Source organism: Panulirus ornatus, chromosome 1, assembly GCF_036320965.1.
Source record: "Panulirus ornatus isolate Po-2019 chromosome 1, ASM3632096v1, whole genome shotgun sequence".
In the NCBI taxonomy this organism is placed as follows: Eukaryota; Metazoa; Arthropoda; class Malacostraca; order Decapoda; family Palinuridae; genus Panulirus; species Panulirus ornatus.
Genome location: NC_092224.1, coordinates 21069349 through 21084814, shown reverse-complemented (window position 1 = coordinate 21084814; position 15466 = coordinate 21069349). Strand labels below are relative to the sequence as shown.

The following is a 15466-nucleotide window of genomic DNA, read 5'->3' as shown; positions in this document are numbered from 1 at the left end:
CAAAACTTAACCTGCTTGCCCTATGCCACAATATATAGGTTCATTTTTAGGTATTACTTTGGTTTTTGATCCCAAGAGCTCGTTGATTGTGTTCTCTCACCACTAGCTCTAAGCACTCAATACTTGGCAACCTCCTGTGTCACATGGTTACCGTTTGGCTGTTACCAACTCAAGGATGGGCCATTTTGATGACAGTTTCTTTCCCCATGCTTTGAAGGTTTGGAACTCTACCCTCACGTCTTTCCCAATAATTATAACATGACTTTTTAAAAGACGGGTTTTCACTTCCTCCAAAATTCATAAATACTTTCCATTGTCTCTTCTTTCTCACCTGCATTAACCTTTCTATATTTAAGTTAAATCCTGGTCTTGATGTGAACTTCTGTCCATGACAAGAGCTTAAAAAAAATGGAATGTGAATGAGGATAGTTTGACAAACAGGATTTATTTGTCAGAAGTGGAGAGGACAAGGAGAAGGGGAAAATCATATTGGAGATGGAAGGATGGAGTGAGGTAGATTGAAGATACTCTAGGTTTGAACCTGTAGGGTGGTGAAAGGTGTGCAAGGTAGAGAGAGTATTGGAGCACTTTGGTATACAAGGGGCGATGTGCTGTCAGTGCTGAACTAGGGCATTTGAAGCATCTGGGGTGAATCATGGAAAGGTTTTTGTTGTCTGGTTGTGTTCAGTTCAGAACACAGGTAGTGTGGGAGTGAGTGGATGAGGCAGCATGTGTATTGAGATGCGGTGGGTGGGAGGGTAGAAATCATAACAGCTATACTCTAGCTGAAGGTAATCCATCTCTGCATCATGGAAATTATGATTTTGGTGGTGATGATAAATGTTGTCCTGATGTTGGGGATGGGATGGTTGTGTGTCGATCGAATTCTTAAGTAATACGGGCCGCACTACTGCCAGATGCTACTGAACAGTTAAAGTCTACTCAGAACTGATTGAAAATATAATTGAGCAACACTGTATCTCTTTTAACATTGTTACCCAACATTTTAAGATATGGAGTGAGGAAGCTGAAAGGTGGAGGTTTTGATGTGGAAAGGTATGGTAACGTATCGGTTGTGTTACCAAGTGCTTCTCTTGTAGCCTACTTCGCATTCATCATGGTGGGAGTTTTTCTCTTGAATGCATTCTTAAAATTGCTCTAACTGTTGATGTAGTCTAGTTGAAAGCATCAGCTACATTTTCCTGACCCTCACCAGCTTCCAGCCATCTCAAGACATGTAATTTTACATCCAAGGAGAGGCTTTTCCAAGGCACTTTAGATGCTCTAGCAGCAGTAGAATTTGCAGGCCGTCTTCCATACATGATTAGTGAAAAATGATCACAATATTAAAAATTGGTGAGATGAGTTAGCAAGAATGGGTGCACAATGTCAGTGCAGTGAATTTGTGAATTACCAACAGGTGAGAGCACTCCTTGCTGATTGAATATGATCCTGTGTGTATGGCACTTTGATTGGCCAAGTGAATGAATGTAAACTAAGAGCTGCTCTTGACAAGTTGAGTGTTTGCACGTGACTTTTGACTTCTTTACTTATTTTTTTTATTTTTTTTATTTTTCAGTAAAACTAGAGCTTAAAAGTGCAAGCCAGGTTGCTATAATGATTGATAACTCTGTGGGGTAGTGCTAACTGGGGTATTAGTGTACTGGGAGAGGAGATATAGTTGTAGTTATTTGTTTTTCTTTAAACTTCTCATTTCCTGAGTTGCTAAGGTGGCACCACGAACAAACTAAGTAAAAGCATTTACAAGCTGTCACATGTATTGCATTGGAACAGTTTCCTGTTTACAACCAGACCCCAAAGACCATTTTGTGGATTTCCCTGGCTTCATATCCTCTGGTTCAATCCAATGACAGTATGTCATCTCGTATTTCCCTCTTCACTGCAAATCAGTCTGTTGTGCATGCTTTTCACTCTCCTACATGTTCAGGGCCCAACGACTTAATATCTTTTTTTGCTCCATCCTTCCATCTTTAGTTTGGTCACCCATTTTCTTTGTCTCCCCTGTCTGAAAGGTGTATCCACTTTGTCAACATTTTTTGCCATATTTTGTTTTGTAACTATATTTCTAGGTGCATCTGAGGGTGCCATCAGACCATATGCCCATCTTATTATTGAAAGATCTACCCCTCTCCCAACAACATTCTTTACTTTCAGTGTATAAAATGCAGAGTGAATTTTGAATTCAAAAGTTTTGTGTCACAAAACACTATATAGATGCTTCCCGACATAACTCAAGAACTGCATTACCTGTAACAGTGTGCAAATTGAAATTTCTATGAGTCAATATCTACATAATTTCACCCAAAATCCCATCACCTGATCATTATTTCATTTCCCCTTTTCGAGTGCATTTTTTCTGTATCAGATGCTACACACTGTACTAAACTTGGCCACCACTCTTACAAAATCCCAAACTCCTGACTGCAACACTACCACATTTAGCAGTAGTAGTATGGGAAAGAAATTGCTGACTACAAAAAAGAGATTATTAAACTATAAAGAAATGTATTTACCACTCGTTTTAATTAAACATTATTAAAGTTAGCACGAGCCTTAGATTTGATAAACCTATACATAACTGGCCACAAAGTACTGTACTTTTCTTTTATGTCTGTGTAGAGACTTCCAGCTTTTATTTGTATCACCATGAGACATAGTGGTACATGATGCTGAATCTAATCTTCCATCCTCAAAATTAGGTTAACTATCTCTCCAGGTCTCTCCATGCCACTCCTTTACCCTTCCAGGTCTTAGATCTCTTATCATGTACCCCTTCCAGGTTCCCATGTCATATCTTCATTTCGTAGATAAGCGCCATTTCTTTTCTTGGTTTCAACAGTGGATTTTAAACGTGTTGAAGCTTATATGTTCCTTAATGCACTCGGTGTCCTTCAAAATTTTGTTCACTTTTGAGGTAACCAGCCTGAGTTCATGCGAGATGGAAGAGGGTGTTTGCCCATCATCATGCTTCTTTATCTTTTTCATTTGCATATCTAAATCATTCTCTTTTTGCATTTGCAAGGGGGCCCTCAACTTCTATCTTCTTTGTCATTTTCCATTTATTATGAGTTAGAAGTAAGTGCCGCATTTACACTAAAAATCACAAAGTTCCGAAACAGTGTGGCAGAGATGCGCATGGAACCACTGTAACAGCATCACTGTTTATTTGATAAGACATATCTTAGGGAAGATGCTATTCCCCCAATGCATCCCTCCACTCGTGTGTACACTCTGGAAATGCCCTTAACTACAACACTGCCAAACATCCAGGTTCCTTTCCTCAAACATACTACCTATCTCTTGCCATTTCTCATGTTAGTGAGGTAGTTTTAGGAACAGGGCTGAGTCTTTGAAGGAAATCCTCACTTTGCCCCCTTCTCTGTTCCTTATTTCGGAAAATTAAAAATGAGAGGGGAGGATTTCTAGCCCCCTGCTTTCTCCCCTTTTCATCGCCTTCTATGACACGCAGGGAATACGTGGGAAGTATTCTTTCTCCCCTATCCCCAGGGAGGGAGAGAGAGGGCATATGATAGAGTTGATAGAGATGCTTTGTGGAAGGTATTAAGATTATATGGTGTGGGAGGCAAGTTGTTAGAAAGGTGTGAAAATTTTTTATCGAGGATGTTAGGCATGTGTATGTGTAGGAAGAAAGTGATTGGTTCTCGGTGAATGTTGGTTTGCGGCAGGGGTTCATGACGTCTCCATGGCTGTTTAATTTGTTTATGGATGGGGTTGTTAGGGAGGTGAATGCAAGAGTTTTGGAAAGAGGGGCAAGTATGCAGTCTGTTGTGGATGAGAGAGCTTGGGAAGTGAGTCAGTTGTTCTCTGATGATACAGCGCTGGTGACTGATTCGTGTGAGAAACTGCAGAAGCTGGTGACTGAGTTTGGTAAAGTGTGTGAAAGAAGAAAGCTGAGAGTAAATGTGAATAAGAGCAAGGTTATTAGGTACAGTAGGGTTGATTGAGAGGTCAATTGGGAGGTAAGTTTGAATGGAGAAAAACTGGAGGAAGTGAAGTGTTTTAGATGTGTGGGAGTGGATTTGGCAGCTGGTGGAACCATGGAAGCGGAAGTGAATCATAGGTTGGGGGAGGGGGCGAAAGTTTTGGGAGCATTGAAAAATGTGTGGAAGTCGAGAACGTTATCTTGGAAAGCAAAAATGGGTATGTTTGAAGGAATAGTGGTTTCAGCAATGTTATATGGTTGTGAGGCATGGGCTATGGATAGATTTGTGTGGAGGAGGGTGGATGTGCTGGAAATGAGATGTTTGAGGACAATATGTGGTGTGAGGTGGTTTGATCGAGTAAGTAATGAAAGGGTAAGAGAGATGGGTGGTGATAAAAAAGAGTTTGGTATAGAGAGCAGAAGAGGGTGTTTTGAAATGGTTTGGTCACATGGAGAGAATGAGTGAGGAAAGATTGACCAAGGGGATATATGTGTCGGAGGTGGGGAAACGAGGTGAAGTGGGAGATCAAATTGGAGGTGGAAAGATAGAGCGAAAAAGATTTTGAGTGATTGGGGCCTGAACATGCAGGAGGGTGAAAGGCGTGCAAGGAATAGAGTGAATTGGAACGATGTGGTATACCAGGGTCGATGTGCTGTCAATTGATTGAACCAGGGCATGTGAAGCGTCTGGGGTACACCATGGAAAGTTTTGTGGGGCCTGGATGTGAAAAGGGAGCTGTGGATTCGGTGCATTATACATGACAGCTCAAGACTGAGTGTGAATGAATGTGGCCTTGGGTGTCTTTTCCTAGCACTACCTCACGCACATGCGGAGGGAGTGGGTTGTCATTTCATGTGTGGCAGGGTGGCGACGGGAATGAATAAGGGTAGACAGTATGAATTAAGTACATGTGTATATATGTATATGTCTGAGTGTGTATATATATGTATACGTGGAGATGTATACGTATGTATGTGTGTGTGTGGACGTGTATGTATATACATGTGCATGTTGGTGGGTTGGGCCATTCTTTCGTCTGTTTCCTTGCGCTACCTCGCTAAAGCGGGAGACAGCAACAAAGTATTATAGAAAAAAATGATATATATATTCCCATATATATACATGTACATATAAACAGATACATTCATATACATATATACAGATGTATATATTCATACTTGCTTACCTTCATCCATTCCTGTCGCTACCCGGCCACACAGGAAATATCATCTTTACCTCAGCTTCAGCAAGGTAGCGCCAGGAAAGCAGACAGAAAATGACTACATTTGTTCACACTCAGTCTATAGCGGTCATGTGTTTGTGTGTGTTTAGTAGTACATGTAAATTTATATATGTTATCATATTTGATATCCATTGATATTCAGATAAGTTGTAATTTGCACTCATTTTAGTTCCAGCCTATGGGTCCTCGTCAGGCAACACCACACACTCAACCTGGGCAGTATCACCCTTCCCAGATGCCACAGCCTCACCCACAGACTCACTACCAACCTTTACAATACCACCAACCTCCGGGAGGTAAGCACGAGGCTCCTTCCACCATCCAGTTCCGGCAGCCTCAGGGAGGAGGTAAGCATCGTGCATTTCAGAGTTTGGGACATATCCCAGTCTTCTTGATTTTCTGTTTGGTTTGTTAGTTAAAAGTGTCTGGATTGAATTCATGAAGTTTTACTCCATGTAGAGCTCTGGTACTATAATTGAGATTGTGATATATATATGTATGGCTGTGTGCTGGCATCCATGTGTTTATCTCGGTACATTTTCTTGAGTGCAGTTTGTTCAGAGATTGGTTAAGAAGTTTTATCAAAGGTTACCACCATTTATTTTTTTTGCCTGTCATAATTTGGTATTTATTTTAGCAAGTGTAGGAGAATTTGTTTGATATATTCAAGTCAGGCATTTCTTTTTAGTTTGCCTCTTCCCCTACCTTTGGTATCTTTTTGCTTATGCATGCTTGTCTACACTTTGGTTAAGTTTAAGGTCCAAGTTCAGTTCTCATGCAAGATTTATGTATGGTCATGTAACTTGATATTAATTCAAATTGGGTATATCTCATGTAACAAAAATAGGTTGCCTTCTTTATTTGATGAATACTATGGCTTACATATTGTAAAGATAAATGACTGAGGAAGAGATTGGAGATTGTGTTGATGGCTTTGCATGCTTAATGAAAAGTTTTTTGTATCATGAAAATGAATTTGGATACCAATATTGAAGACAGTATGTGGGATTTAGTGCCATTGATATAAAAGCCTTATTAACTCTTACATTATGCATGTGTCAGAAAAGTTAAATACCACATGCTCAAAGGTTAATACTCACCCAAAAAATTACCTCGCAGAATATCAGTATCTTATGTTATTGAAGAAAATACCCAAAATAGTAGCGTACTTTCTTCAGTATTGACATTGGAGAATGTGCTGCATTTCATGTATGGTTGTGCAGGTCATTCCACTTTTATGTAAGTTTATGACTGATTTTTTTGCTTAAAGTGTGCTTTTGTTCTGCATATGCTGGAACTCGTAATATCCTTTATGATTTTTTATACAAGGTATGATTTCACACATGCCATCCTATGATTTAGATATTTTTTCACATATTACAGATTTTGTGTATATTATGTGCATTCTATATGTACTTATTAAGATTTACACTGATAATCGGCACATTTGATGGGCATCCTTTATTGACTGTTTAGGTGTTAAGGATGTGAGAGACAAGTCTTTAGGTTTAAGTTAGAATCTGGATTTTTGCTTCCCTCAGTTCTAGTGGAGTGGCCTCATTCTCTCACATCCACTCTCAAGCTAGCATATTTAATACAGTGAAAGCTGGGCCACCTTTCCATAACTAGGCCCAACAAACCTCTCTGTGGTCTCCCATGACTGTTTCACATACCTTGGTTCAGACCATGGACAGCACTTCATCCTGTATATCACATCCTCTGTACATTCTCACCTGTATCCCATGTCTTACATTCACATGTTATTGGGACTACTGTACCTTAAAACATAACCATTTTTGCCCTTCTAGATAACTCTCTTTCCCCAAATAAGAAAGTATGTGTGGTCATTAAAGGGTTATTGGAGGCTGTGGAATTGTCACATGCAATTTCAGTGATTGTATACAAGACATAAGAGGTTGCTTATTATAGTTATTTTGCTTTGGTTTCATCTATCCTGGAGTTGAGTGGGAGAGAAGTAGAGATTACAAAAATGGGAGATTACAAATAAAGTAAGAGGTCTCTGCCAAAGCTCTTGTAGAGTATATGAGAGAAAGAAGTAAGTATAACAGGATAAGAAAGGAGGAACAAGATATTTTTAATAAGAATAATGTGGACAGAGCTGGAAAAAATTGAAATCTTATAAATGAATTCATCAGGAATAGATTCTTAGTTAAAGAGCGGCAAGTAAGGTAAAGGGATTCTGAGGAAACAAATTTAGAGGATTATGTAAGGTTATGTGTGGAAGAGAAGAATGAGTTTAGAAATAAGTTTACAGCATAAAACACTTATCAGCAACACCAGTAAGGCAGAGAAAAGTGTCTGGGGTAAACCATGGAAAATTTTGTGGGGCCTGGATGTGGAAAGGGAGCTGTGGTTTTGGTGCATTACACATGACAGCTAGAGACTAAGTGTGAACGAATGTGGTCTTTGTTGTCTTTTCTTAGTGCTGCCTAACGCGCATGTTGGGGAAGGGGTAGTCTTTTCGTGGGTGGCGGCAGAAATGGATGAATGTAGCATGTATGAATATGTACATGTGTATATATGTATATGTGCGTTGGTATACATTTCAATGTATAGATATGTATATGTGCGTGTGTAGGCATTTATGTATATACATGTGTATGTGGGTGGGTTGGGCCATTTACTTTGCTTCTTTGCACTACCTCGCTAATACGGGAGACAGTGACAAAGTATAATAAAAGAATATGAAATGTAAATTGTAGATATATCTAGATGTGTGTAGTTGCTTGAGACAAATGGCTTGAATTACTTTTCAAGACGTCACACTTGTGAGATGCAGAATGCTAAAGGAGTGGAAATGAGGGACATCATTCTTGTCAGTAACAAAGGATACCAGAAACAGGCCCTGAACTACTGACCAGTTTGACCAACAAGTGTCATGTGTAAGGCTCTGGAAAAGATGATTCAAATAATGCCATGTCGATAGGAGAAATTACTTATGTGAGAAAAGGGAGGATTTGTTGGAAATGAAATATTTGTAACAAACCTCAGATTTTTTTTTTTTTCTTAGATATGCGGGAAGGCTGATGGATTGTCTGTCTACTGGAGAAATTACTTAAGTGAGAGAAAAGAGGGTTTTATGGAAAGGAGGTAGTTTGTAACAAACTGTAAATTTTTGAGTGAACTTTTTCTTAGACAAAAGGGAAGGTTGATGGTTTTCTTAGACAAAAGGGAAGGTTGGTGAATTGTTTGTATGTAGACTTTCAGAAAGCATATGACTATACTGCATGGGAGACTGATTACAAACCAGGTCACCAGGTAGAAATGAGGAGTAGATAAGCTGAGTGGAAGGTATCAAAGGATGCATGTCAGAGGAGCCTCTTCAGAATAGTTCAGGGACACTACTAGAGTTCCCAAGGATTTAGTTCTGTAATCGTTACTCTTCTTGACCTACGTTAATGATTTGCTTGAAGATATGTACTCCTACTTGAATATGTTTGCAGATGATGCAAAGGTCGTGAGGGAAAGGAAAATTACTGATGATTACATCACCTTACATAGGACCTTGACAATTACTAAAGTTAGCCTGATACATGATCAGCAAAATTAAACCCAAACAGATGTAAAGTATTGAGGTTAGAAGAAAATGAAAGAAGGCCTTAGTATGATTATAATTTAGCAGGAAACGATCCTCAGTATTTTGTGTGAAAAGGTCTTTGTAGTCAACATCATTACTAACCTGTCAACAGACTTCAGTATTGCTACAAAAGTTAGGAGATAAACTTTCATTAGAATATCTTTCAACTACATGGATAAGGAAATTTTATCTAATTTGTATCCCGATTATGGTCACAGCATATGTTTTATCAGGTTTGATCACCACACACACAGTAGCAGAAGAGGGCAACACTTAAGAATTAAGAGCTGAGTTATTGGTACATGCTAGAAGACGTAAATTTGCCCACTTTGTAAAGAGAGAAGAGTGAGGGGGAACCTCATGAGAATCTATTAAGTTTTTAAACTAGAGTGATGATGAAGAGAGTGAATTGTTCTTTAAAGATGAACAGTTAGCATATCCAGAGGACAGCTTGAAATGAGGCAAGAAATGTTTTGAAAAAGTTGAAATGAAGTACAGTCTCACAAGAGTGGTGGATAAATAAATTGAAATGACTGAAAATGTTGTTAATGCAAACAGTACTCACAGATTTAAGAAACTGCATGGTGATAGAGAATGTTTAAAATAGGACCCTATAAATGTGACTCTACCTGTCCCTATAGTATGGATGGGTAATTACATGCTGTATGTGCTAAAGATGTTTGTAGAACATAATGCAGTCCTCTTGAAATACTGTTCAGGATACTTCTGCTGAGAGACAAAGTGCCAAGTGAGAGGGAATGTGCAACCATCATACCTGTCCATAAGAAAGGAGACTAGAATAGGCAACGAACTACAGACATGTCTCACTGACAAGTATGGTTTGTAAGGTTCTGAAGGAGATAATCATATAGCAAGGGCTTGACTTTCTATGGAGGAGAAATTACCTAAGTGAGAGAGATCATGAATTTAGGTTTCAAACTTCCTAGATTTTAATGAGAAAGAGAGGTCTGCTTTAGATAAAGGGAAGGCTGGGTGGATCGTTTGTATATGAACAGTCGGAAAACATCTGACACAGAACAAAATTGATGCATGTCATTATAACTATTTCCTCAGTGAGTTGGTCACAAGTGGAGTGATGTGAGGCTTTATTGTTAAGGTATGTACTCCTACCTGCATGTTTTTGTTGTTGATGCAAAGGTTATGGGGAGGTGAAAACTGTGGAGAATTTCATTAACCTACAAGGATACCTAGACATATCCCAGAGTTGGTCTGATACATCATTGATGAAGTCCAACCTGCATAAATGTAATGAGGTTGGGTCACAGTGAAAGAAGGCCTCAATACGATTGTCATCCTTTAGGTAATAAGTTACAGGTTTCTGTATGTGAAAAGGATTTGGAAGTTGACTTTGCCCTTCACCAGTCTTCAAAATCCCACCTTGGGAGAATAGTTAAGGAAACAAACTATCTGCTATCAAATATTTGAATTGCAATCAAGTTCATTATTAAGGAAATATTCACAAGCTGCTTGCATCATAAATTGGCCAAAACTAGAATATTGTCAAGTTTGGACGCTGAACCTAAAAAGATTGCAGATCTAATAGAGGAGGTCCAGAGGAGAATAACAAAGATGGTACCAGAATTGAGAGAGCTAAATTGTAGGGAAAGGCAAGAGGGCCTTAAATTTGCCCTACTTGGAAGACAAAGGCGTCAGGGCTGACTGGATCACAACCCTTTAGTTTTTCAGACAGCTTGATGATGTAGACAAAGAACAGCTCTTAGAAAGAGGGCATAGAATAAAATGTAGCAAGAAGATTGTTAGAAAAGATTTCTGGAAGTATTCATGTGGTACAAGAGTGATAGATGAGTGGAATGAATTGACCGAAAGACATAGGTAATGCAGTCATCAGGTTGCTATGAGAATGTTCAGGGGATAGGGCCTCATGAGTGTAAAACTTTATCCATGTACAGTATGAATAGAAAGTTACACACACACACACTGTTTATATACACCTGTTTGTTTATGTGTATGTTATTTTGTGTAGTGTGCTTACCGTACCATGCCTATGCATGTGGATATTTTTTTATGTTCTCACATGCATTTCGGTGTGTTTTGTACATGCTAATTGAAGTTCATGTTAAATGTATGGAATAAACTAGTTTTTCTTTTCTTTTGCCTTGCTTTCAGTGTTTTACCCACCATCTACGCAACAGCCACAACTTAAGCCAGGAGTGGTTACAGCTCCACACAGAGAGCGAAAAACTCTTGCTATTGTAGACCCTAACACTGGCAAGAACATTCTTGATGACATGAATAATGAAAAGCCTGACAAGACCCCAACACCACCTCAGTCATCAGAATCAAGTGCAAGGAATACACCTGCACCTGTAAGTTGTCTAGTTTCTTTTACTGTATATTTGTAGTTAATATTCATCATGTAAAAATCAAAATTGCCCCATTTACTTAGAGATTCTGAGGATGTTTTAATGTACATGTAGAAATAAGTATTGTCTGTTATGGGATATGACTCGTATATTGCTTTCCATTATCTTCAGGCCATCAAGTCAATTCCTCGTTTTTCATTGGATCATCTTTTATCTTCATCTACCTTATCTTCACTTCTTTATCATCAACTCATGCTTCATTTTAATCACCTTACATCTCAATATCTTTCCATACCAAGGACATTAGATTTTTGCGGTTTAGCTGTAAAGCTGAACCTAGATAAGTTTTGGTTAGATTTTTTTATGTGCACAAGTAGTATGCCTTTATTTGTCATCATTAATACATATTAATTTTTAATCATTGCATGTTAAGAATGGGAAATGAACGAATGTATGAGAAAATTATGGATAGTAAAAGAGGATGCTTTTTAAATTATAATGAATGGATATTGATAAGTTGTTGAGAGGGTCTCCTCTCTCTCTCTCTCTTGGCTTGATAAGAAAAACTATTAAATGGGAATAGAACAACTGTAAGATCATACAATGTGTTTAGGGTGAAAATGCCTCTTTTAGAGGTAGAAATGAACTAATTGCACTGGAGATGCATCGGATGTCTGAATTCAGAGATATGCTGATGTGTATGTGGATATCATGCCTATGTATTTTGCGGATGGGTTTCTAAAAACAGCAAATGTGGATGTAAGACTATGACATCCTTGCAGATGCGGATATTTCAGGATATTTTGTTATATATTTGAATAGATTGAGTTATTTGTTATAGAACATTAATAATTTCCAAATGGCAGCTACTTTCGTTACAAATTACTAGATGATTGTAGTTTCTTATAGTTATGACTAGTTTCAGCCACACAAGTTGTGTGTTACCTCCTTCCTTTTGAAAGTGGTTAACTTAACTCCTAATCTGTTAACAGCTGTTCTTTCATCACTTAGTCATTTGGTATTTAAAGTTAAGATAGGCACGTTTTTCTTCAAAAACAAAAGTTTCTCTGCCTTTTCTGCTAAAACTCACATTTTGCATCATAGATCAAGCCAGCACCACTGAATAGCTGCTCACTAGGGATGCTGCTTGGGGGACAGCAAAGATATCGGCAAGCAACCTTCACCAAATCAGGGTACATTCTCATCTTTTCTTTCCACCATTGCAAGCTGTCTTCACTTGTTCTATTGATTCTCTTTTCCATCTGATACCTCTCATTTTCTTCCATGGCACTCTTCCTTGCTGCATGTGTCTCTTGTGCTTCATCATTACTGGAAGCAAGAATAGAGGTCATTGCTTCATCCAATGTTCCATAGGTGTTGGTTGTGCACATTTGTTTGTGTTTTGTTGTCTTCGTTTTCTAGTTGGTTATCATCTTCGTTTGCCTTAGTGCTTAGCTGAGTCAGCTTTACATAGTCTGACAACTGATGATTTCACTTGATCAGTGATGTTTGATGGGGAAAAGAATTTACTTTTATATCTTGAATCAAGATACATTGAAACTACATATCTTCACTTTCAAGCCAGGAAAATCTTTCTTCACCATCAGCTCTTATTGTTTGTTTCATAATGTTTACTCCCTGTGTTGCTTTTTTATCTTTGGGTGACTAGATCGTTGATTCAGCATGTTTTTCAGAGCCTGAAACTGATGTATCAGTTACTTGAGAAACTTCTCATGTGCTTGACTGAAGAGTGGCTTTCAAGGAAACTACAGGAGGTATCATCACCTACTGTAGGTGTTGAGTCACTCAAGCCTTTTGTGATATCTTCATAAGGTTGTAGAGTGCACATTTGGACATTATCAACCATTCAGTGGTGGGAGTTGCTTTATTTTGGAGTTGGTAGCAGCGTACAAACATTGTGACTCCTTTATTTCTTGTGTTTTCAGCATGTGCAAGGTGCTGTTCCACCTTGTGGGTGTATCATGGACAACTCATAGCTTAGGGTCTTGCAGCCTGTCCTGAATCTTTTTAAGTTCATCTTGTGCCATCGTTGAGTGATGAAATTGAGAAGCAGTGCTGCGACATTTCTGAATTATCTTGTCTGTTTCATCCTATGATGATATTCCAGTTTTAACAACTTGTATTTTATGCACAACACAATGCAATTTATTTACACTTGACAGGAATAGAGCTTTTTTAATTTTGCTCCAGCTTCATGCAGAACACAGTGCACATTTATAGTAGAAATGTCCCACTTCATCAACAGATCTTCAAACTTTCTAGACATATACTCTCCTGTGTACCATTTTTGTAGTGGTTCAGCACCTAACACAAAGATAATTCTTTCAAAAGTCCTGGATTTGCAGTCAGACTTGGCAATGGAACGACTGCTGAAGTATCTGTCCACACATCAGTTATGAAGGAAATCTAGCTGTCTGCTTCGTTATGTCACTCAGTCTTTTTATTTCATTGAAAGCAGACTGATACTTGTCATTACATATCAGTGAGGAATAAAAGTTTTGCTGGTTCATCCTGTATTTTGTAGCAGCTTCAGCCATCAGTCTCGGGAATCCTACGTCCTCAACATGATTGACTAGTAGGTCATCCATTGCTAACATATCTGTTACACACTTATCCAATTTCTTTTATTTAAAGTTAGAAGCATCCCACAGTTTTCCCACTGAAAATAGTGCCCATAATTTCTTTGTTTAATGTCTGACTTCACTTTTTTTTTGCAAAGAAGTTTTTTGTCTATAGTTTCTCCTCAAACTTTTCTTTCTTCTGCTTCTAACTCTTTAAACTATTCTTTGTGCATTGATTTCAAATGATTTTTCAAAGATGTAGTTCCACATTCCTTTCGTGAATAATATATTGCACAAAAGACACTGCGCAAAGTTATTTAGTTGTTCCACGAGGACATCCATACTTGATTGTTTCTTGATGCCATTTTACATAAGAAAAGAGAGAGTCTAAGGCTTTGGTGAACATGATTATTTCACTTTATGCAGTGTGACCGACTGACACACTGCCTACCCAAGGCAAGCTCCTCTACACTGCGGCTAGTGCGTGGTTGCTCATATGATTCGTGTCAGTTACCCCATAACACTTTATCATTGAGTGATAAGAAGCATTCAGTGCTGCTAGTTCTTATTTTTCAGTCTTCTTTTGTATATCCAGCACATCCTCTTTGTATGTGGTAAGGATGTGGATACGGATTTTAATTAAACCGCAAATGCAGATGCGGATATCCGATACATCTCCAAACTACATGAGAAATTTGATGATGTGAGGGAAGATGCAATAACCAGAAAACAGCTTTGGGGTATTTTGGACTAAATGTGTTAAAGATGTATCTTTGATTGGATTATGTAGGCGTTGGCTGTGGATAGAATTGTGTGGAGGAGGGTGGATGTCCTGGAAATGAGATGTTTGAGGACAATATGTGGTGTGAGGTGGTTTGATCGAGTAAGTAATAATAGGGTAAGAGAGATGTGTGGTAATAGAAGGAGTGTGGTTGAGAGAGCAGAAGAGGGTGTTTTGAAATGGTTTGGTCACATGGAGAGAATGAGTGAGGAAAGATTGACCAAGAGGATGTATGTGTCAGAGGTGGAGGGAGTGAGGAGAAGTGGGAGACCAAATTGGAGGTGGAAAGATGGAGTGAAAAAGATATTAAGTGATCGGGGCCTAAACATGCTGGAGGGTGAAAGGCGTGCAAGAAATAGAGTGAATTGGAATGATGTGGTATACCGGGGTCGATGTGCTGTCAATGGATTGAACCAGGGCATGTGAAGCGTCTTGGGTAAACCATGGAAAGTTGTGTGGGGCCTGGATGTGGAAAGGGATCTGTGGTTTTGGTGCATTATTGAATGACAGCTAGAGACCGAGTGTGAACGAATGTGGCCTTTGTTGTCTTTTCCTAGCACTACCTCGCACACATGAGGGGGAGGGGGTTGTTATTGCATGTGTGGCAAGGTGGCGATGGGAATGAATAAAGGCAGACTATGAATTATGTACATGTGTATATATGTATATGTCTTTGTGTGTATATATATGTATACGTTGAGATGTATAGGTATGTATATTTGCGTGTGTGGACGTGTATGTATATACATGTGTATTTGGGTGGGTTGGGCCATTGTTTCGTCTGTTTCCTTGCGCTACCTCGCTAACACGGGAGACAGGGACAAAGCAAAATAGATAAATAGATGAATATTAAGTCAGAGTGGTATGCAAAGTGAAAGAGTCATGGAAAGTGGTTAGGTGAAGAGAGAAGAGGTGGTGAAAGGCTTGTGTAAGATGAAATGTGTCAAGGCAG

The 15466-nt window shown here is 38.8% G+C and overlaps 1 protein-coding gene across 1 annotated transcript in view; it reads left to right on the top strand.

Annotated features, from left to right (window-relative positions):
* LOC139757009 (uncharacterized) overlaps positions 1–15466 on the top strand; it is a 438069-nt gene that overhangs the window by 197541 nt on the left and 225062 nt on the right. Inside the window, 2 exon segments of the mRNA XM_071677374.1 lie at positions 5378–5555; positions 10955–11154. Coding sequence (XP_071533475.1) covers positions 5378–5555; positions 10955–11154 — 378 coding nt within the window.